This window comes from Ceratotherium simum, chromosome 16 (genome assembly GCF_057802395.1).
Source record: "Ceratotherium simum simum isolate JZ-2026a chromosome 16, ASM5780239v1, whole genome shotgun sequence".
NCBI lineage: Eukaryota > Metazoa > Chordata > Mammalia > Perissodactyla > Rhinocerotidae > Ceratotherium > Ceratotherium simum.
Window position 1 is genome coordinate 10,541,077 of NC_141915.1, and position 22,076 is coordinate 10,563,152.

A 22,076-nucleotide genomic window follows, 5' to 3' on the forward strand; every position below is an offset into this window, starting at 1 on the left:
GAATAAGGAGTCCCGAGGAGAGAGAGAGACCGGGGAATAGCCGGTCGGTGGAGCAGTCAGAATACATACATTTATCGATGAAATTTGCTGTCTTTTATGGGCATAGCTCATGGTGCCCCAAAACAATAACAATAGCAACATCAAAGATCACAGATCACAGATCACCATAACAAATATAATATTGAAAAAGTCTGAAATATTGCAAGAATTACCAAAATGTGACATAGAGACACACAAGCGAGCAAATGCTGTTGGAAAAATGGCGCCAATAGACTTCCTCAATGCAGGGTTGCCACAAACATTCAATTTGTAAAAAATGCAGTATCTCTGAAGCATAATAAAGCAAAGTGCAATAAAACGAGGTATGCCTGTAGCTAAATGGCAGAAGTAAGTCTTTCCTTATCGATAATTACTTTAAATACAAATGAACTAAATGCTCCAATTAAAAGGCAGATATTGGCAGAATGGATTTAAAAAAAACACGACCCACCTATATGTTCTCTACGAGAGACTCACTTTAGATACAAATACACAAAGAAGTTAAAAGTAAAAGGATGAAAAAAGATAGTCCTTACAAACAGCACCAAAAGAGAGCTGAGGGGTTATACTATTATCAGACCAAATAGATTTTAAGCCAAAAAAGGTTATATCAAGAAGACATAACAATTATAAACATATATGCACCTAACAGAGTCCCAAAACATATGAAGAAAAAATTGACAGAATTGAAGGGAAAAATACAGACAGTTCTCCAGTAATATTTGGAAACTTCAATACCCTACTTTCAACAATGGATAGAACAATAAGGAAACAGAGGACTTGAACAAAACTATAAGCTAGGCACTATTCAGGGATTCAACAATGAACAGACAAAAATCCTTGCCCTCATGGACCTTACAGAAATTAAACAAGATGTTAAAAGGAAGACTATGTAGGATATTAGGAGAAAAATTAAACAGGAAAGGAGAACAGGGATTGTCAGAGGGTTGCAGAGTTTACTTAGTGTGGTTAGGGAAGACCTCACTAAGAAGATGACATCTGAGCAAAGAGCAGTTCTCCTTACCCTCAATTATCATGTTTATCATAATACTTCAAAAACGTGTGTACTAGACAAACTCCCCGTCTAGCTGGTGAAATCCTTGTTGGTCAGGACTAGTTTCAGCTCCCAGCATAGAGCTTACACAGAGGGGCTGTTTAATAGGCTTCCTGAATTGAAATGAGAGAACAATCATCACCTGTGTGAACATGCCCACGCATACACACAGTTCAGAGGGTTACTGTGGTATATAAATTGCTACTGAATTGTTTACTAACATCTTTACCCTTGGCCCTCCATAGTAAATTAGTTTCCATGTGGTCAGTCCTTCAATTCAATGGGCTAGGTGAGAAGTAAAAGGAGTCGTTTTCTCAAACACTGGCCTCACTACCCAGAAACTGGATATCTCCTAAAGACCAACCATTAATAAGGAAAAAAGTCTCCTAGACTAACTTGCTCTTAGGAACTCTCTTAACACACATTTTACACATAAAAACAGAGGCCTATAAAGGTCAAAATTCTAGTTAGAAATGGGAGTATTTGCTGGGGCTCCTTAAAGGTCACTCTGCCTCAGATCTACTCCCAACCAAGAAAAAGCCTCCAGAACCCTCTGCCTCCTGACCTGCACCAAGCTCATTTCCAGCTGCAGGGCATCTCTCTCTCTCCGAGCTGTATCCAGCTCTCCTTCCAACCGCCGCACCTCAGACTGCACCAATGCCAACTGTTGCTGGGCCTCCTGGGCTGCCTGGGCCTCCCTCTGGGTGTTCCCCTGAGAAAGGGAAATCAGACTTAAGTACGTACCTCATTTCCTGTCTCCTGGTTACCTCCATTCCCCAATTCCTTCTCCCATACCCTAAAACCCAAGCTTCCTCTCTCTCTCTCCACATTTGACCTATTTCCTCATCTCTGTTCAATCTCACTCTTTGGCCTTCCATGTATTTGATGCCCCCAGCCCTTCCTGCTGGCCCTACACTCTCAATCCTGTCTCTCACATATAGTTCTCTCCATCTTGGTCCCCTACACCCCATATTCTGACCCGTCTCATTCAATTATTTTGCCCTTCATCTGTTCCCCAACAGCTGCTTTTACCTTCTCCCGTTCCAGCTGAGCCTGGCCCTCCTCCTGCAGCGCCTGGTAGCGTTCCTTAAGCTGGTGCTCTTGCTGGGCCCGGGCCTGCCGTTCTTCTTCTAGGGCAACCTGAAGTGTCTCCAACTGGCGATGCTCGCTGCGTTGCCCAGCCCGAGCCTCATCCCGTTCTTCCTGCAGGGCCCGGCACCGTTGCTGTTCTAGCTCCAAGCTCAGGGTCAGAGCTTGCCTTTCCTCTTCCTATAGCCCCAGGAGAAAACCAAGATCCTTAGCACGCACTCAAGAGACAAGCAATCTGCCCCTCACCCCCATACAATGTGCCTACTGAGAATTACACCCATTAAAAAGATAATAGTTGACAAGCCCACAGGATTACAATATAGTAGGTAAGAGCTTCTGTTCCAGAATTAGGTAGACTTGGGTTCAAATCTCAGCTTGAATCCCAGTTCTGTCATTTACTATGTGTTCTTAGGCAAACATCCTTATCTATAAAATGGGAATAATATTAGGGTCTACCTTGTGAGGATTAAAGGAAAAAGTGTATCTAAAGCATTTAGCACAGTGTCTAGCACATAGTAAGTACTCAATACACAATAGCTAACACCATCATCATCAAAAGACATTCCACAAAGACTAGAAAATCCAGCCTATAATCATGTACTAGCCAAGCAGCAACCATCATCAGCACTGTCAGATGTAGCCTGTTAAGACTACAAGTACCAGCATGCATGTAGCAAGCATGTGTCATGCAAGCAACAAGTTCCAAACCTGGCTACTAATTCACATGGGTAATCATCTTATCATTTCAGCAATAAGAAACTTGAGTGAGTCTCATCCCACACCTTTTTTAGCTATGCCCTGGACCAGAGCTCCCAAACCTGGCTGAACAGAATCACCTAGGAAATTTTGGAAAATATTTAGGTTCCCCAGCCCTACAATATATCTACTAAATCCAAACCTCTGGGGATGGGTCTCAGAAATCTATATTTTAAAATAATTCCCAAGATGATTCTAACGAGGATGCAATTTGCAGAGTCTCTCAAACTTACTCGGTGGCAGAGCCATTTTGTTGTAGAGTATCTAGCAGAACTAGTGTTCTAAGGAACACATTTTGGCAAACACTGCCCTGGTGCAACTCAAATTATGAACTCCCACAATCCACCAATCACCCCTAGCTCTCTAGAAGTAATTAACAGCCTCCATTGGAATTAACTTAACCCAGCACTCTCACCAGCGTCTCTCTTTCCCGTTGCTGCAGTCTGGCACCTTCCTGTTCACGATTCAGGGCCTCCATGGCCTCAGAAAGGCTTTGTTCCAGGCGGGTTACCGTCTTTCAGGGAGAGCGGAACATAGGACAGAGGAACTGAGGGGAATCCCTGTATATTATACTTCAAAAAGCATTAACAACGTAAACTTGAAAAGTAAGACTTAACTAAATGACTTGTGAGCCAAAGAGAAGACTACATAGTGTGAGAAAAGCTGGGAAGACATTGACAATGCAAGTGTGACAGCAGGAACAGTGAACGGAGAGGAAATAGGGGAGGAGAACTATCAGGACAACTACTGCCAGAATGAAGTCAATCTGTTGGGAACCCTAAGTCCAGAGCTATTTCTACCCCCTTTCATCTAGCAATCTGTGACCTAGGTTCTAATGCCATACGATCCAGGTTACCCACCTCTTGCTGTTTGCTTCTAGTGAGTTCAGCTGCCTGGCGCTCCTCCTGGAGTCCCCGAAGCACCTCTGTCCGTTCAGCTTCATGCCGGTTCCAGCCCTCCACCACTCGGGCCAGGGTCTCAGGAGAGGAAAGTCAGATTGAATTTCAAAATAACTTTTTTGTCCTCTTTCTGCCCACAGGGGCAGGGTCAATATCCACCTTCTCCCAGTGGTCAGTAAACCCACCCCTTACCCCAGCTCCTAATGTGGACAAAGAAACATTGGTTGACCACCCCCTATTTACTACTCCTTAGTGCCCCCCATGAAGAGACCCACCCACATTCTGCTACCCTGGCACCTTGTCCAGTTGTTCGATCATGATATCTTTCTTGCGGTCAGCAGTCACAGCCACAGCTAACTGTTGCTGTAGCTCTAGCACTCGAGTCTGCAGGCTCTGAATATGGCGCTCACAGTGCTAGGAGGAAGGGTGAAGAGTCTGGGTGTTATTATCGTTAATCTGACCAAAGCACCAAACTTCCCAGCTCCTCCAGGGGAAATGGGCTGGAGACAGGGAGCCTGGGTCTCAAGAACAGAACAGGTTTGGAGAGGGAGAAGCAAGAATTCTGGTAGAGGAGCCTCGAGCCCCAAGACCTCCAACACCTTCCTCTACCTTCTCAGGAAATAGGAGCTTAGCTTCCAGGCTCTTACCTTTCCTAGATCTCCTAAGAAAAATTTCCAGGAGACTTTTGGCAGGGTGCAGCAGTCCACACTGCAAAGAGCAGGAAGCTACTCCTGCCTTAAGAAGCTCACTGGATACAACGATTAAACATAGCAAGGATAAAGGGGAAAGCCTTTCATTCATGCCTAGGCAGTTTAAAATAGAGAAAGACAGTGTTCCAAAAACGATAATACAACAAGTGATTTTGACTTTTCCTCTGCCTTGTCTCTCTCTCTGCCCTCTTCAGACAGGCTACAGCTCACAGAGATATAGCTTATTTTATCACCAATAGCTATAAAACCTTTGCACAAGCCAGCAAAGTTCATTGCTCATTCACCAAACACTTATGGAGTGTTTCTATGTGAGGGGTATACTCTAGACCTTAGGGAGACAGTGCTGAACAAGACAAGGTATGACCCTCATAGAGCTTAGACTTTAGAAGGGAAAAACAAACAAGATATACCAGACTGTGATAAGCTATATGAAAGAAATAATAAAGTGATCTGAAGGAACACCTGGAGGGGAAGTGTGCCATCTTAGACAGGATGGTCAAAGAAAGCTTCCCTGAAGAGCCATTTGAGCAAAGTCCCAGATTGCAGGTCCTTAACCCTCAACCCTTTTTCTAATCTTTGCTGCTTTCAAAAAGAAGCTTTTGTATCTTACCTTGCGACGGGTATGCTCTGAATCCAGTGCATCTCTCAGGCCCTGAAAATCCGGGGGATTGAGTGGGGGCCCTGGCCGAAGGCTGGTGTAGCGGGGAAACAACTCCTCCAGGGCTTGGGCTGAGCTAGACGGAGACAAGTCTTGCAGGGGCCGGGTGCTGAGCAAATTAAGTAGAGAATGTTAGGGTTGGGAAAGCTTTTGAGATTCACTAATCCAACTGTGATATTTCACAAATGAGGAAACTGAAACTCAGAAAGGGCAAGAGACTTGCCCAAAGTCATTACGCTAGGCAGTGACAGAGCCATAGATAGCAGAGAGTTTCTGTGATTCACTCTACAGTGCTCCTTCCTCTAAGCCACACTCCCTGCAGTAAAAAGCCTCAGCAGAAACAAGCTAACTCTTCTGGGGGAAGAAAGACTAGACGTTGGGAAAAAGCCAGGTACTAGGCAGCAGATTCCCATGCTCCTGAAGGAGTAAAGGGGTAGAAGATAGGAGAGAAAGGACGAAAGCTAAAAGCTAAGTGACAAGCATCTTAGGTCCTCAAGAACTACAAAAGCAGTAAAGGAAGAACCAAAGAATACAACACTTGGCTTTCCAAGAAAGCAAGCAAACTAGGAGAACCCCAAGGAGAACTCACTTAAGCAAGGTGGCTGTGCTGTCACTGTCAAAGGAGTCCTCTTCCCGTCTCTCTGAGCCAGCACCTGGGGTAAGGGGATCCCCTGCAGGCAGCCAGAGGGACCCCACAGCCAGGGTCAGGTAAGGATAGGAACAGAGACCACTTGATGGAGAAGAGAGGAGAGGGCTCTCTTTTCTACCTCCCTCACTCCTCTGGCCCCTCTCCCAAAAAACTGGAGCCTTTCCTCCTGAAACCTCTTGTCTCAGAGGTCTAGATTCCCCCGCCCCCTTTCTCTACTTTCTCCCACCCCTTAAATCTAGGTTCTCCTTTATAGGGAAGAGGGTTACTCACGATAGGCTGTTTCACGTGAGGTTTGGAGCATGCTCTGGAGCTGACCCCGGACACTTTCCATCTCAAAGATATGCCTGGAACCATCCTAGAAAAAAGCAACACAGAAATCAGATGCAACCTGTATAATCTATATTCTACCTACTGTCAGGGTAGATGGCATCCAGTACCCCCTAAAACCCAAGAATTTTTACTCTAGCACCTGGGGAAGCCAAGAAAAACAGAACTGACCCTATAGCGGTCAGAAACTCAAATGTCTACAGAAGCCATAAAGGTAGTATAAATGAATTAATTGGGCAAGTTAAGACAAGAGTGGTGAGGATTCTTGCCAACTAGGCAGCAAATACCTGCCTAAAGACCGTGTAGCCCATGGCTATCAGTTTTTCAAACTCTGGAAAACCGAACCAGTTTGCAAATTGGTTATGACACCTTTTCTATCTCAAACTAACAACTATCTTCTCTGCAACATGTGTAATTGATTAAACCATGTTTTAATGATTTATATGCCAAGTTTTGAACCATAAAATCAAAATATTTTTGAGCTGGAAGGACCTTAGCATATTTTGCTGCTACCCTTAAGTCCCTAGTTCCCTCTTGGGATGAGGAAACCTCATCCTCACTCTCAGTGCCCAAGTCCCAGTCAAAGGACAGCAACCTATCCCACAGTGCAGCTGTCTGACAGAAAAAACGCTAAGAAGTTTCACAATTTTCCAAATTATGGTGTTCCAGGCCACTCTCTCCCTCATAAACATTTGCTCCCAGGAACAAGCATGACTGACTCCGTAGCTAAAAGGAATTTGAACTCCAACAAGAGTTCAAATCTCAGTAAAACTATTTCTTTTTACCACCCCCAATCCCAAGACCCGAGAGGTCCCCAAGATACACCTTCCTCACCTTTTTCTTCAAGTTGTTCTCCAATCCAACTGACAAGCTGTGACTCAGCTCTTGGGCCAAGCCGTCTAGAGGTGGGGAGGTGGAGGGTAAATACAGCTGGGCTCGGGCTGTGGCCTCCGCCTGACGACTGAGGTGCAAAGAAGCATAGAGCTGGGAGGTCACCTCAGAGGACACCTGGTTCAGCCTAGGAGCTTCTGATGAATCACTCAGGAGATCTTCCTCCCGGAGAGGTGAACTGGGGCTGGTAGCTGATGTTGCCATGAGTACAGGGAAGAGACAACTGGAAACAACAGAGCTGGGAATTCCTGGTTCTGCTTTAGGAGAGCCCAGGAGAAAAAGTACATGGAGAAGGAAGATTTCGGAGAAAGGAGGAAGACTCCAAGCCAAGGATTCTTGGTGAATAAGGGTATGGAGGCTTTCTGGTTAGAGAAAAGGTTTCCACTGGTTCCAGAGGCCATGGGAGAAGGCAAAAGCATTTCTTTCCACAGCTCCTGGGAACAGTGGAAAAGAAGGGTGCCGCAAGGACGGGCTGGGCACAGAAGACCAACTGCGGGCAACAGCACCACTGCAATTCCTCTGGAGTGCTGAAAGCTGCAGACCAACTTCTAGCACAGGCTATCACTAGTCAACTATGAGCAGTTCTCACACTCAGAACGTGCTAACTGAAACGTATTCAAATCCAATAGGGGCCTAACCTCCGTCCAGCTGCTTTATGTGCCCCTCAACTGGCTCCAGTCTCAGAGAGGCAGGAAGCTCACGTTCCCCACCTCCCCACACCCCCTCCTACCTAGCGTCAACTCTCTTGTATATCCCCTCCGACCCCTCCTGGAAGAAAGCCATAGCAAAACCTCCCTAGACTCCCTACCAACCCCTAAGAAACCTTGTGAACACTCAGCCACGCCCTCAGACGGCCCTAAAAAGCACGCCGCCCTCAAGCCTAGACTGAGATCCTCCACCCCGACCACCCCGTTCCGATGACTCTCCACATTTGCAGTCCTCAGCCCCCCAATTTGCCAAGGTGGGGACAAGGTATTGCCCCCAACCCCTGAGTCCTGGTCCAGGAAGACCAAGACCCCCCGCTCTCGCGCCCTTCCCTACGCTCAAAACCGTTGGCAACCTCCCGCCCACCGGCCGAAGCCCCGCCTCTCTCGCCTGGATGAAGTCACCAGCCCCGTGCCTGTCGCTCGCAGCGGCTCCTATAGCTTCTGGAGCCCAGGAGGCTGGACGCGCGTGCGCGGCCTCGGCGGCCATGGATTGGCTGAGAGAGGTTTTGGGGCGGAGTTATTGCCCCGTGAGGACCCGGTGGGGTGGGGCTCCGTGAAAACCGGAAGTATCTAGTGACGGGCAGTCGGAGCAGTTCCGGTGAGTCCGGGGGTGGGGTCCCCGGCTGGTTGGAGGGGTCTGGGACCGAGAACTGGAGCCCACTGAGTGTGGGCGGTCCCGGAGCGAGGCTCACGCTTTCTACCCTGCAGATGACTGTCCACAACCTGTACCTGTTTGACCGGAATGGAGTGTGTCTGCATTACAGCGAGTGGCACCGCAAGAAGCAAGCGGGGATCCCCAAGGAGGAGGTGACGAGAGGGCCCCGCGCAACCCGAGTGACCTCGCATCTCCAAACGCACTTAGTCCCAATCCAGCCCCTCCTCTCCAAACGCCAGCTAGTTCCCACCCCTACCCCGTCTCCTTCAACAACCGTAAGCTAACTCTGCCCCTCTCCCTCCAGGAGTACAAGCTGATGTACGGGATGCTCTTCTCTATCCGCTCGTTTGTCAGCAAGATGTCCCCGCTAGACATGTACGCGGAGTCAGAGGGGATGTTGAGGGAAGGAGGGCTAGCCTTGGGAATTCTGGAGTGGGGGAAACCTTCTGGACTGGGAGGGCATGGCCCCCAGAGACAGGAAGGAGACAGAGAGAAGGAGTCTGGAGCTAGAGTGCTGGAGCTGGCAGGAGCGGCGGTGGGAAAGATCTGAAGGTAGTGAGGTTGGGCATCGGGGACAAATTGAGGGGGGAAGATGGGAGGGGTCTTTACTCAACCAGGCTCCTACAAATGATATCTTTAGAGAAGAGGGAGTCGACCTAGAGGGGATCTGAAGTATCTCTTTGGGAGAGATTCCGCTCCCATTCCTTAACATCCTCCTTATCTCTGCAGGAAGGACGGCTTCCTGGCCTTCCAAACCAGCCGTTACAAACTCCATTACTACGAGACGCCCACTGGAATCAAGGTTGTCATGAATACTGACTTGGGCGTGGGACCCATCCGAGATGTGCTGCACCACATCTACAGTGCGGTCAGTGCCAGCCCCTGGGACCCTTCCCCAAAGCTCCTCAACAGCGGTGGCCACTTAGAGCCCCAAGACTCCTTCAGCTTCCCTGCCCTAATCCTACTCTATTGTATCTCTTTTGAAGTCAGAGTTTTCTTGGGACCCTTTAGGTCCTTCAACACTCCCACCACCATTTTCTCCTCAGGGAGGACTTGCCTCCCAGCCCTTGATCTTTGTGCATTCACACACCCCTGAGGTTATACTAGGTTTTGGGTTGAAAACAAGAAGCGTCCAAAGCCTGGTTTTAACACCCTCCCCCTCCATAGCTGTATGTGGAGCTGGTGGTGAAGAATCCCCTGTGCCCGCTGGGCCAAACTGTGCAGAGCGAGCTCTTCCGCTCCCGACTAGACTCCTACGTCCGCTCTCTGCCCTTCTTCTCCGCCCGAGCTGGCTGAAGGAAGCACCCTACCTCACCCCTCAGGAGAATCCTGTCTGCCTGGGGCCCTTCCTAGCCTGTTTCACCTGCGGGCCCCCACTGCCAGCCTCTCCAGCCCCTCAGGCCCCCCAAGCAGCCCTCCCAGGGCACCAACCAAAAGTTTGCCCTGGTGCCCTCTGAATCGCAGGAAGGAAGCCTCTAGGAGTCCCTACACCCCCAAACCAGGCCCATTCTCCAGTTTTATCCCCTACTTGACACTGTGAGAAGTACAGAATAAACTTTTTTTTCACCCTCTGCGGCCTGAGTGTGTCAGTGTGAGTGGTTGTTGGGGGCCTACCCCACTCATGAAGGCGTGAACCAGAGTGGCCACATCCCCTGAGCCTGCAAAGAAGCTTTGTTCATGGATTTCTCAACTGTGGCACTCCTGACATTTGGGGCTGGATAATTCCCTGTTTTGGGGGGAGGGGGGCTGTCCTGTGCTTTGTCCTGGCCGCCACTCACTAGATGCTGGAAGCACATCTTCCCCCTTCCCCAGTCATGACAGTCGAAAATATCTTCAGACCTTGCCATATGTTCCCTAGGGGACAAAATCGTCCCCGATTGAAAAGCACTGAATTGGAGGAAGGCCGACCTGCCTCGTGTCCCAGAGGTTGGGAGAACCACCCTCCCGTGTCTTGCTCTCTGGCTTGTCTGAGCACACTTAATAGTCAAGCTAGGGAGCTTCGGAAGGCGGGGCTTGTGCAGACGAGCGGCAGATTTGGCTGGGAGGCGGGCGGCTTTATGCAGATGAGGGGGTGGTGCCTGCATGTTGATTAGTTGGGTCGGCTGCCGACGCGGCTGGGAGCCTAGCGGGTCCCGCTGCGGTTCGGGCTGAGGTGGCATCTCTCTTCCTACCCCCTAGTCCCTAGGTCCCTACCCCCCACTCACCCAGGATCGCCCTCGACCTTTACCCTCATACATTTCCCCCTCCTCCTCCCGGCGCCAGTTCCCCCGTATCCGAATATCTCCGCTCGTTGCGCCCCCCGCGTTTCTCCCCTCCCGCGGCAAAGCCCGCGACCTCCAGCAGCCCGCCCCCGCGGGCCGGATCAGCCTGGAGGCTCCCGCCGCAGCCGCCTCAGCCCTCCCGCTCTCCCGGGGGTCGCGCCACTACACCCCCGGGTGTCTGCCCTCAGGCTTTCCTGTTCACTTCTCCCGCCCCTTCGGAGCCCCCTCCCCGGCCCTGGCCAGCCGGCATGCAGGTGTCTATTGCGTGTACCGAGCAGAACCTTCGCAGCCGCAGCAGTGAGGACCGTCTGTGTGGACCCCGGCCGGGCCCCGGGGGCGGTAATGGCGGGCCAGTCGGCGGGGGGCATGGGAATCCTCCCGGGGGAGGAGGGTCGGGCCCCAAGGCCCGGGCCGCACTGGTACCCCGACCCCCAGCACCCGCTGGGGCCCTCCGAGAGAGCACCGGCAGAGGCACTGGCATGAAATACAGGTATGGGGGCGGCCGGGCAGCCCGCCCCATCTGCTCCCCTTTCCTGACCTCTGAGGCTTCTTGGGATGCCGCCAGAACCCCCTCAAACTTCGCTAAAAAGGTCCCAGCTCATTCCATCTCTTCAACTCATGACAGCACTCCCTTACTTGGTCCCTTCCTTGGTCACCATCGATACCCCTGACTAGGAGAAAATCAAGTTTACCAAGGTTGACAAGGTCCTGTCACACCCAGGGGATACTCCTAAGCTTCCCTCCTTACCCCGGGGAAGGCCAGAGATGCTGGGATCTCCAGGCTGCGCTCCCCTGCGCCCCCATAAATTGTCCTTGGGCCGGTGTCCTGGGAAGAAGGGAGGAAGGAAACAGCTTCTCACTCTGGCCTACTCAGGGTGCTGACCCAGATACTGCCCCACCTGCCCCAAGAGCCCCGGTATCCTGTGACCTTTCTTGGTGGGGAGGGAATGGGGCCCTGGGAAGGATGGACCACATCTCTCAACCCAGTACTGAGGAACAGGGCCCCAGTGGGGAAGGTAGACTGAAATGTAACTGACTTTGTCTCAGAAAACCACTGGGCTCTCAGAACTCACAGAGGGGAGACGGGAGGGACTCCTGTTTGGAAGTGAGCAGAGGTCACTCATCTGACCTGGCTTTGTCACTTGAGGACTTGGATCCCCTCCATGTGGCAACCCTGATTGGGAAGCTGAGCCGACTACCTGGGTGAGGGGCCTTGGGAGGAGGGGGCTTTCTGGTTCGGAGACAGACTTCACAAGCCAACAGAAGCAGGAGTGGAGAGGGGAAGAGGGAAAATTGTCATACTCTCCACCCAGGTGTCCCACCTGCCTTTGTTGGTGGCCCATCTGCCTAGCCTATCTAAGGACCCTTGCCTGCCTGAGTGTCTGAACTTGACTTGGTTTACCCGCTCCACCCCGATGTCTGCCCTTTAGCATAGCACTTTCTATCTGAGGGTCTGTTTTCACAAACTCATCACAATCAGCCAGTCACATTCCTCCCAGCCCCTGACTCCACATATCCCAGAGATGACTCAAACACAGACAAGCCCCACCTGAAGAAACACAAACCAGGCAGCACATCTTTAGTGTGATAGGAGGGAACAGAGGCATTGGACAGTGGCTCCAGAGGAACAGTCATTTATTTGTTCACTTGAGCTACAGCCATAGCACTGCCCAATTCGGTAGGCCCACTGGGTCTAGTTTCTTTGGAGGGAGACATCCTGACGCTTCTCAGTCTGGAGGGAGAGGAGCTGGGGGCTGATAATCTATGTCCCTAATGGAAGCCCCACCCCTTCCTGCTTCTTCTGTATTGTGCAGGAACCTAGGGAAGTCTGGTCTTCGGGTATCCTGTCTTGGCCTAGGTGAGTTAGAAAGAATTAAGGGAAGAGGCGTTCTTTTATGCTTGCCTCCCACCATTCTCACATGCCTGGCTTGTCTCTTGCAGGTACCTGGGTCACATTTGGTTCTCAGATCTCAGATGAGGTATAAGTGATGGGGCCTAGCAGCAGGGTGAGGGGGTGTGAGGGAACCAGAAAAGGGGGAAATGGACTTGGATAGGGGTTTGGACAACAAGCGTGGAGAATGGTGGACCTGGGCTGGAGGATGGGGAAAGGGGAAACAATGTGGAAACCAGGGCTGAGGTGTGATGGGCTAGAGTGCAGTGAGGGAGGTAATTGAGGGGCCAGTGGTTGATCTTCAACTCTTTCTCACCTCCATAGACAGCAGAGGATGTGCTGACAGTAGCCTATGAGCATGGTGTAAACCTGTTTGACACCACCGAAGTGTACGCAGCAGGAAAGTAAGGACCCAGGGGAAAGAGCTAAGTTACACTTGGAAGGCTGAGGGAACACCAGGGTGTCTTGTTTTCCCTCTAAAGAACCCTGGGAATTCTGTGAACACTGAGTTCCAACCTTTCAGCCAATGGGCGCCTGAAGCATTATGGGAAATGTAATCCCAACATCAGTCTCTCTCCAGCTTAGAGGGCAATGGGCATACTGTACAGTCAAAATAAATTAAAGCCAACAAATATATCGTAGGTGTCAGTTATGTGCAACTATGTGAAGATTACAAAGCTGCATTTTCAAACACACCACACATCACATCACATACCATGGCTTCACATTGGGAGTAGCCAAAACCTAGAATGACCTATGCCTGCGTCTTCTCCACTTGGCAAACTCTGCTGCTTACCTTCGAGACTTGGCCCAAATGTCAGCTCCTCCAAGAAGCCTTCGCCAAACTCCCCAAAGTTGGTCACTACCCACCTCAGCTCCCAAAGCACTTTTTTTTTTTTTTTTGATGAGGAAGATTGTCCCTGAGCTTATCTCTGTGCCGATCTTCCTCTATTTTGTATGTGGGACACCGCCACAGCATGGCTTGATGAGCGGTGTGTAGATCCACGCCTGGGATCTGAACTACAAACCCCGGGCCGCCAGAGCAGAGCATGCAAACTTAACCACTACACCACCAGGCCAGCCCCCTAAAGCACTTTATACTGCCCTCTGACACACTGTTCATCAATTACCAGTTTACGTGGCCATATTCACTGCTCAGTTGGGAGGCTCCTCCTTCCGTGGAACTGGCATTGCTCTTCCCCATGTCACCCAAGTACCTACACAGAGCCTAGCACAGAGCAGGCACTGCTTGTGGGATGACATCAACTTGCCCTCAGAAAGCTCATAGTCTAAGTGATTAAACAAACAAACCAAAAAGACAGGGAGATATGAAAAATTAAATAACAGTAAAACACTTCAGTAACAGTTCACCATAACAACTTAAGATGTCACATGTTAGCTCATAATTAAGTGCTAAAGAATTGTATAGCCAACGACAGCTATGGAAGGTGACAAGAAGGACTGACCATAGACTATGGCAATCAGAACATTTTCCATAAAATGAGGCAGAATCTGAGCTAAGCTTTGGAGGATGGGTAGGACTTTGCAGAGACTCAAAGAAGGGGGAGGGCACCACAGATGGTTGGAACCAGACAAGGCAGTGTCCTCCCCCGCTCCACTACAATCTGTCCCTCCCCCCTCATCCTATTCTATCCCTTCAGCATCCAGAACAGAGATTGGTACATAGTTGATGCACAACTGATATTTGTTGAATGAATGAATGAATGAATGAATGAAAACAATACAACTATACTTCTAGTTCTGGGAGCCCCTCTTTATTAGTCTAGGATGGGGCTGACAGCCCAATGGGCTCCTGGTTTATGCTTCACTTTACAAGAGAGGAAATCAGTTGAGGGCAAAGGTGGAGAGGAAGGGAAGGAACTGGTCTACCTTGGAGGGGTGAGTGCTTCTGCACTGTCTTTCTTCCAGGGCTGAAAGAACCCTAGGCAACATCCTCAAGAGCAAAGGTTGGAGGTGAGACTGTGTTTTGGGGGATTGCTGGGGACATGATCATCCAAAAGTCCTTTTCTTGATAGTTCTCCCATTTCTCTTTTTCCAGGAGATCAAGCTATGTCATCACCACCAAGATTTTTTGGGGAGGACAGTAAGTGCTGCCTCGCTATAATTGGGAGAAGATCTACAGAGAATGTGTGAAGGTGCACGGGATGGGGGTGGGGACAGCTGTCCCTGCACCTGCTACCCCGGGTCTGCACCTGCCTGTGAGGACTCATGCAATCCCAGTTCCTCATGGCACCAGGCCAATCCTGGTCCCTTATCTTTGACACACCTCATCTTTGACTTACCTTTTCCTACAGGGCAGAAACTGAGCGAGGCTTGAGCCGCAAACACATCATTGAGGGTGAGAGTTAGGGGCTGGGAACCTGCAGTGGCCGGGTATGGAAGCCAGAGGAGTTGGGAACATTCTCTGAAGCTCTGAGTCAGAGGTTTTGAATACGGAAGCTGGGATTTAGGGGGTCATGGCAAAGGGGTAAGGCCTGAATTCTTAGGTAACTGAAGCTTAAGTGCTTACCTTCCTCTCCCCATCCCTACCCTAGGCTTGCGAGGATCCCTGGAACGCCTCCAGCTGGGATATGTGGACATCGTCTTTGCCAATCGCTCAGACCCCAACAGTCCCATGGAGGGTAAAAGCAGCACCCCAACCCTGACAGTCCTTCAAAACTGCTCTCTCCCTGCTCAGGAGGCCTCCCAAGCTCCACAGGGAGGCTCAGACCCCAGGACTTGGACAGGGAGGGAAGCAAAGAGCAGATACCAACCTCTCTGACTCCACCAAGATGCCTGGGGTCCTGGTGGGGCAGACAGAGGTCTGCAGATCTGGAGCCCTGGATGCCAGGGGTCTGACAGTGAGGCTCTCCCTCTCCCATGTGCCTAGAGATTGTGCGAGCCATGACCTACGTCATCAACCAGGGCATGGCCCTATACTGGGGGACATCCCGATGGGGGGCTGCAGAAATCATGGTGAGTGTGCCACCCCACTTCCCCCTGTCTCACAACTGGTTCCCACTTTTCACATGGCCACTCCAAACCCCACTCTACTGGAGGAGGGAGAGTGGAAGAAAATGGAGAGAGTGCTCTGACCCCCATTTCTTCCCCACCTCAACCCAGGAGGCCTACTCCATGGCCAGACAGTTCAATCTGATTCCTCCAGTGTGTGAACAAGCTGAGCACCATCTGTTTCAGAGAGAGAAGGTGGAGATGCAGCTGCCAGAGCTCTACCACAAGATTGGTTCGCATCCCCCACATCGGTACCTTTCCCTTGGCCTCCCCATCACCTAGATCCCTTACCCCAGATTTAATTCCCTTCCTCTTAGGTGTTGGCTCAGTCACCTGGTCCCCTCTGGCCTGTGGCCTTATCACCAGCAAGTATGATGGACAAGCCCCAGATACCTGCAGGGCCACCATCAAAGTGAGATCTAGGGGCTCAGGACGGCAAGGACTGGGCTATCTGGGCTGCTGGGGGACGTGGTCTTTTGCTGATTGTCCTTGACCTCCAGGGCTACCAGTGGCTCAAAGACAAAGTGCACAGTGAGGATGGCAAGAAGCAACAAGCCAAAGTCATGGACCTTCTCCCCATCGCCCACCAGCTGGGCTGCACTGTGGCACAGCTTGCTATTGGTGAGACACTGCCAGCCCCTGCCCCTGCAGGGGCCTTGTCTCCTCTTGAGATGCTACCAAACCCCAGACTGACTTGTCCCTAAGGAGGATTCTCTTCCTCAGAGACACTTCTTAAGTCTGTGTGCTCACTGTTCTCCATCAGTTCTCTTTTTTTCTTCCTCTGGCCCCAGCGTGGTGTCTCCACAGTGAGGGTGTCAGCTCCGTCTTGCTGGGGGTATCCAGTGCAGAGCAGCTGATAGAACACCTGGGCGCCCTACAGGTGAGCTAAGGACTCAGAGGCAGAGGCCATCTCTGTCCCCTTCCTCAGCAGTCAAAGCCTGGCTGTCCAACCCAGAATGGGCCCGTGAGGTCACCCACAAGGTCCTCGCTTTGCAGATGAGAGGTTCCAGGGTGACAAGGCAAGGCAGGGGCACAGCTGCAACTCTCTCCCTGCCACCTGGCCCCGCTGTGCTGCTCCCCAGGTCCCTGAACCTCATGCCCTTCTTCAGTGACCCAGCATGTACTGCTCTCTCCACCACCCCGTTCTCCTCCAGGTGCTGAGCCAGCTGACGCCGCAGACAGTGATGGAGATAGACGGGCTCCTGGGCAACAAACTGCATTCCAAGAAGTAGCCCGTCGGGGGCGCAGGGACCCGAACCCGGAGCCGCGGGGGGGGGGGGGCCCGAACCCGGAGCCCCCCCCCCCCCCGCGTAGCTTCCCCGCAGTGGCCTCCCTCAGCCTCCGGACCCCCGCCAGAGCCAGGGCGGTCCCGCCCATAACGAGTCCCGGCTTCGTGTAGCAATAGGCATGAACAAAGCCATATCCTACCGCAGTAAGGCGTGAGAGGAAAAGTAGTCCGCCGCCCCCTGCTGCGTTCTCTTAGGCCTTCTTGCTAATCCCGGGCATGAGCTACTGGGCCGTCCCCTCTCTGCCACTTGGTCCCACTCCCTTCTCTCTTGTCCTAATCGCCGAGGCCCAGAAAAAAAAACAACCCGGTGGATACAAGAAACATGCAGAGTACCTCAAAAGTGGCACTTTAAATGTCATCAAGGGGTAATAACCTAATAAGAAGTGAGTTATGATGTCATCTGGGACAAAGGAAATGGGGCTCTTACGTTATTCGATACAAAGGAAGCCAGGCTGGTCCTGGCAGGGAGTAAATGCTAATCTTTGGGAAATCAGGACTCTGCCCCCAGCCAGGAGGTGAAGGAGGGCTTAAAACTAAACTAGTGTTAATACTTTGTTCTTGCCAAGAGGGGGTAGGGTGGGAATACAGTGACACAGCACTGAGAAGGTAGAAGGAAATTTGATGGCAGATGTATAACATGGTCAGGGTGGCCCTTGGAAAGCACAGTTGGGCTGTGCTTTGCAGGAAATAGTGACAGCCTTTAGGTCATGGTAGAGTCATGGGGCTGACCTAAAAAGCTCTGGGGATAGACTTTTGAGCCTTGAGCAGGACTTCCTACCTGGGAGTGGAGGACTGCAGTCTTCCTCCTGGCAATAATCTTAAAGCAATAATGATGGCCCCTTTTCTGTAAGACTTTCCAGGGAACTGTAAATAAACTCTCAGCTTGATCCTCACTCATCTCGTTTGAAACTGCCTGGTGGGGGGAGGTTGGGAAGTTAGGATCTCGGCCTCACATATCTGATTCCTAGCCCCCTGCCATTAGAAAGCTCCAGTACTCGCTTTCTCTCCATGGCTCATTTACCCCAGTGACCCGGGCATCCTGCTCCTAGGCACTGCTCTCATCAAGGACCCAGACACCAGACACCCCAGGCCCCAGTTTTCTTCCTTCCTTCAGTCACCACGTTCATTAGGACCCAGAGGTCTGGCTTCATAGGTTTGTTGCTCCTCCCTCTGACACCCTTGCCCTTGTTTTGTTTTGTTTTGTTTTGAAAGTTCTAATTGCCACACTTCTTGTTTGCACTTCTCATTTCCCTCTTGCCTGATACCCACACATATACCAAGGAACTATCTGGGTGGCTTTTGTGTGGCTGAATGGGAGGGGCAGTTCTGAGGTTGAGGCTTTGGGATTTGGTGAAAGAGAGGTAAAAGGAAAACTGGTCTATGATTGAGATGATACAGAGAGAGGGAAAGGAGTCAAATGGGATTATGTCAGATTTTGCCTGTCATTCTTCCCCAAAGAACTCTGATTTCCCTGGGAGAGAAATTGAGTGGAAAGTTACAACCTTTAAAGATCACAAGGCAGGGGAGGATGAGCTCTGCCTTCCTTAAAATACAACCTCACCATCTCCCTTCTCTGTATCCTCACCCCTCCTTGATCCTAAAGCTGGGAGAGCAGAGTAAAACCAATTTCCAAAAGAGAGAAGTCGGCAGCATGCCATTTACTGGGTTAGCAACCAACTGGATCAACTAATGAACACTTACATCCACTCCTGTCATCTCCCACTCATCTGGGAAGACTGTGGAGGAAACAAAAAGGTAAAATGTACGACTAAACTATGATTAGTTATTCTGTAACAAACATACAAGAATTTATATTCAAAATAGTACTCTCCTTAAATAGTTACCTTGGAGGGCTATGTACTTATTTTAATGAAGCCTCCCCCATTGCTCAAAACATTTAAAAAACTCCTCTTAGAATTACCTTTACAGGCAGTTTAGAAACCCCTTGTAAGAAACCTTCCTTTACTGTCACACCTCATTTACCATATTTATCACTCACTTCATTCATTCATTTAACAAGTGTTTATTCATGGACTCCTACTATGGTACGTCACAGGGATACAATGGTGAACAAAACCAGACTCAGAACAACCTTCGTGGAGTTTTCAGATGGGAGAGACAAACAAATAACCCCCAAACAAACACAAACTTCGGTTGTCTAAAGTCCAGAGGAAAGCACATGGTGTGCTGACGACCAGAGTCTTCAGTGGGTGCTTGACATGGTGAGGCTGCACTGAGAGCTGAAGGATGAGCAGGTGTTACTAAGGTGAAAGCAAGAGGGTTAGGGGAACAGCATATGAGAAAGCCTTGTGGCAGAAAGGAACATACAAGCCAAAGGTCTCCAAAGCCAGAGTGTCTAAAGAGGAAATGGAAGCAGAATGTGAGACATGGGTGGGTTCAGAATATACAGGCCCTTATACAGCACTTCAGAATATTATCTTTATCCTAAGGACAGTAGGAAATCCTCTATATCAGTTATCTGTTGATGCAACAAAGCACTCCCAAAATTTAGTGCCTTGAAACAACTTTTTAAAACTTAATTTTTCTGCATGATTCTGTGGGTTGGCTAGGAGTTTCCTCTGCTGTTTTCCCCTGGGCTCACTCCTGTGGCTGCATTCAGCTGGCAGGGTAGCTGAACAGGAAAATCTGATGGCCTCACTGGTACATCTGGCTGTTAGTGCTGGCTATTGGCTGGGGTTCCTCAGTTGTTCTCCATGTCGTCTCTTCCGCCAGTAAACTTCCCTATATGGTGGTCTCAGGGCAGTGTTCCAAAGGGACAAAAGCAGAAGCTGCAAGGCCTCTGAAGGACTAGGCTCCAGAACTGACACAACATCACTCCTGCCACATTCTACTAGTCAAAGCAATCCTCCAGATTCAAGGGATAGGGATATGGACCTCAATTCTTTTTTTTTTTTTTTTTTTGGGAGGAAGATTAGCCTTGAGCTAACACACGATGCCAATCCTCTTTTTGCTGAGGAAGATTTGCCCTGGGCTAACATCCGTGCCCATCTTCCTCTACTTTATATGGGACGCCACCATAGCATGGCTTGACAAGCGGTGCGTTAGTCCATGCCCGGGATCTGAACCCGCGAACCCCAGGCCGCCAAAGCACAGTGTGCAAACTTAACCGCTAGGCCACCAGGCCAGCCCCTGGACCTCAATTCTTGATGGGAGAAGCAGCAAAGTCACATTGCATAGGAATTTGGGGCTATTAAACTACCGCTGCATTAAAAGGTTTTAAACAGGAATGGAAAGGGTGTGTGGCAGGACATGGTTGGGCTTGAGATTTTGAAAGATCACTGTAAGCAGGATGGAGAAGCCTGCAGAAAGCTAGAATGGCTGTGGACAGACCAGTTAAGAGTCTTCTACCAGGGTCTAAGCAAGAGATGTTGGCAACTTGGACTAGGGTGGTGTACTGGAGGTGGAGAAAAGTAGGTGGATTTGAGAGATATTTAGGGAGCAAAATGTACTGAGTTTAATGATAGTCAAGGAAGGTGAAAGCCATGGAGGGATCAAGGATGACACCTAGGTTTCTGGAGTTGGGTAAAGAAAGAGGCAGGAAACACTGGAAGAGATGCTGAATAGGACAGAAAGAATATCAGTTTGGGTTCTTGAAGATAACAAGAAAGATAGTTGAGCAGGTGACTGGATGTCAAGGTCTGAAGTTTAGAGGGGCTTTCGCTGTCAAACACTCTGGGAGCATTTATATAATCAAGGCTACCTTAAAAGATTAAGATTTAATCACCAATTGGAGATATTAAAAGATGTGAAGAGATTGCCAAACACCATTTCAAAGAGAAGTTCCAAAAAAGTTTTGAATTATGATAGCATCATTGGAATAATTAGATATCCCCCAAGTGATCATGAAGACAACTCAGAAGTTCTGAAATGATATAAAATAATTAAAAATGATATACCTCCTCACAAAGGATTAACCTCTAAAGTTTTAACAATCTAGTTAAAAAACAAAACCAGCCCTACATTTCCTGTTAAAGCTAGTAAATGCCAGGGGTGTGGAGAAACCCATCCTGTATTGACCAAGAGAGATGGATGTTGAAAATGCTGAGTACTGAGAAGTTAAAGTAAACACAATATAGGCTGGGGGCGCAGAATAATAATAATAGCTAATACATGGTGTTTACTGTGTGCCAGGCACCATTCTAAGCACCTTATATATACATATAAAATGTATATATAAATATATATATAAATATATATATATAAATATATATATATATATATAAATAAGCTCATTCAAACCTATTATCATCCACATTTTATAGATAAGGAAACCAAGGCCCAGAGATGTTAAGTAACTTGCTCAGAATGTCACAACTAGTAAGTAGTAGAGGCCAGGATTTGAACTCAAGCCAGCTGGCTCCAGAGTCTGTGCTATGACCCTCCACAACAGAACCTGGACTGCAGGTCCAGGAGAGGAGGGTGAGAAGGCAGCTGGGGTGGCACCATGACGGAATGTGAGCTCTGAGTACTATGTCTTGTTTACCTTTGGCGGAGGTCAGACTCCTGAGTCAGAACTCATGCTGGGCTGCTTTGCTGGAGCCATCATGGTGTGTGGGTGTCCAAGCCTGGCAATTCTGGAAGGAAAGGATTCCCAGCATTCCTAAGGCCATGGTCCTGGAATCTACGTCCCTCTTTAGGCTGAGATGTCAGCTGTGAGCTGAACAGTTTGGGGAGAATAAAATTTGGGCAGCCAGCCTTAAAAGAACACAGATAGGTCATATATAATAAGGAAAATTGAGAGCAGAATGAGAGTTACTGCCGGGCAGCATCTGTTGAAACGTCCAGGAGCCCACTAAAGATTGGACAGAATGTGCAGTGTCACTGGCTTAGGAAGTTCGTTGGGTGGGGTTGTGAAAAAGGATGAGCAACTGAACGAACAGGCACAGAGGGCTGAAGAGACCTGTGCCAGTGGCTGGGGGCTAGGGCACAGAAAGGGAACCGGGGATGCGCACAAAAAAGAATTAAGAAGCGCCGGCTTTGTGTTGCAGGATGAAGGCAGGCTTGGAGGGAGTAGAGGGTGGTGTTCCTCCCACCGCCCCAGTCCTGGCAGCACTTGCGCCACCTGCACCGCTTCGCCATCGCTGACACTCCCGGCCTCGCACCTCCACCGCCCCCACGCGTGCGGCCGCAGGGAACCGCCTGACCACGGCGTGACGCCTCGAGGGGCGG

At 49.9% G+C, this 22,076-nt stretch overlaps 3 protein-coding genes across 11 annotated transcripts in view; 2 read left to right on the forward strand and 1 right to left on the reverse strand.

The window, feature by feature from the left end:
* Window positions 1-8,233, reverse strand: part of CNTROB (centrobin, centriole duplication and spindle assembly protein) — a 48,598-nt gene extending 40,365 nt beyond the window's left edge. For 6 of the 7 annotated variants that reach the window (XR_015554631.1, XR_015554632.1, XR_015554633.1 and 3 more), the window contains exons 1-9: window positions 7,016-8,233; window positions 6,125-6,209; window positions 5,795-5,876; window positions 5,158-5,314; window positions 4,135-4,251; window positions 3,799-3,915; window positions 3,354-3,452; window positions 2,126-2,362; window positions 1,659-1,805 (exon numbers count right to left, since the gene is read on the reverse strand). Coding sequence is in view for 4 of the 7 variants with exons in the window: in XM_087440482.1 (XP_087296608.1) it covers window positions 1,659-1,805; window positions 2,126-2,362; window positions 3,354-3,452; window positions 3,799-3,915; window positions 4,135-4,251; window positions 5,158-5,314; window positions 5,795-5,876; window positions 6,125-6,209; window positions 7,016-7,276 (1,302 nt within the window). In the remaining 3 variants the exon portion in view is untranslated. The remainder of the gene's footprint in view (window positions 1-1,658; window positions 1,806-2,125; window positions 2,363-3,353; window positions 3,453-3,798; window positions 3,916-4,134; window positions 4,252-5,157; window positions 5,315-5,794; window positions 5,877-6,124; window positions 6,210-7,015) is intronic. The other variant, XM_087440483.1, reaches the window with a different exon arrangement.
* A 67-nt stretch (window positions 8,234-8,300) lies between these two features.
* Window positions 8,301-10,005, forward strand: TRAPPC1 (trafficking protein particle complex subunit 1). The gene is made up of 5 exons (XM_004433109.3): window positions 8,301-8,377; window positions 8,488-8,586; window positions 8,739-8,809; window positions 9,164-9,302; window positions 9,602-10,005. Exons 2-5 carry the CDS (start codon window positions 8,488-8,490, stop codon window positions 9,728-9,730), a joined length of 438 nt encoding a protein of 145 aa, XP_004433166.1. The 5' UTR covers window positions 8,301-8,377; the 3' UTR covers window positions 9,731-10,005.
* Window positions 10,006-10,175: 170 nt separating this feature from the next.
* Window positions 10,176-21,968, forward strand: KCNAB3 (potassium voltage-gated channel subfamily A regulatory beta subunit 3). 3 transcript variants are annotated; one of them, XR_015554634.1, is made up of 14 exons: window positions 10,176-11,185; window positions 12,510-12,553; window positions 12,637-12,674; window positions 12,911-12,990; window positions 14,516-14,560; window positions 14,646-14,690; window positions 14,902-14,945; window positions 15,142-15,228; window positions 15,477-15,830; window positions 15,916-16,010; window positions 16,099-16,219; window positions 16,390-16,478; window positions 18,490-18,641; window positions 21,896-21,968. XR_015554634.1 is itself a non-coding variant. In XM_004433110.3 (14 exons), exons 1-14 carry the CDS (start codon window positions 10,944-10,946, stop codon window positions 16,828-16,830), a joined length of 1,215 nt encoding a protein of 404 aa, XP_004433167.1. In that variant the 5' UTR covers window positions 10,783-10,943; the 3' UTR covers window positions 16,831-16,858. The 3 variants fall into 3 exon arrangements, 2 of the variants coding, with proteins under 2 accessions (XP_087296610.1, XP_004433167.1); XM_004433110.3 differs by lacking the exons at window positions 18,490-18,641; window positions 21,896-21,968 and adding an exon at window positions 16,753-16,858 and having other exon boundaries at window positions 10,783-11,185; window positions 15,477-15,562; window positions 15,710-15,830; XM_087440484.1 differs by lacking the exons at window positions 16,390-16,478; window positions 18,490-18,641; window positions 21,896-21,968 and adding an exon at window positions 16,527-16,843 and having other exon boundaries at window positions 15,477-15,562; window positions 15,710-15,830.
* Window positions 21,969-22,076: the final 108 nt, after the last annotated feature.

What these genes read in the sequence shown, in the direction of transcription:
- TRAPPC1 (XM_004433109.3), top strand. Translation starts at nt 8,488, where the DNA reads ATGACTGTCCACAACCTGTACCTGTTTGACCGGAATGGAGTGTGTCTG. An exon ending in CGGGGATCCCCAAGGAGGAG is followed by an intron (nt 8,587 to 8,738) that starts GTGACGAGAGGG and finishes CTCTCCCTCCAG; the next exon opens with GAGTACAAGCTGATGTACGG. An exon ending in TGCACCACATCTACAGTGCG is followed by an intron (nt 9,303 to 9,601) that starts GTCAGTGCCAGC and finishes CCCCCTCCATAG; the next exon opens with CTGTATGTGGAGCTGGTGGT.
- KCNAB3 (XM_087440484.1), top strand. Translation starts at nt 10,944, where the DNA reads ATGCAGGTGTCTATTGCGTGTACCGAGCAGAACCTTCGCAGCCGCAGC. An exon ending in GAAGTGTACGCAGCAGGAAA is followed by an intron (nt 12,991 to 14,515) that starts GTAAGGACCCAG and finishes TCTTTCTTCCAG; the next exon opens with GGCTGAAAGAACCCTAGGCA. An exon ending in TGTGGCACAGCTTGCTATTG is followed by an intron (nt 16,220 to 16,526) that starts GTGAGACACTGC and finishes CCCCTTCCTCAG; the next exon opens with CAGTCAAAGCCTGGCTGTCC.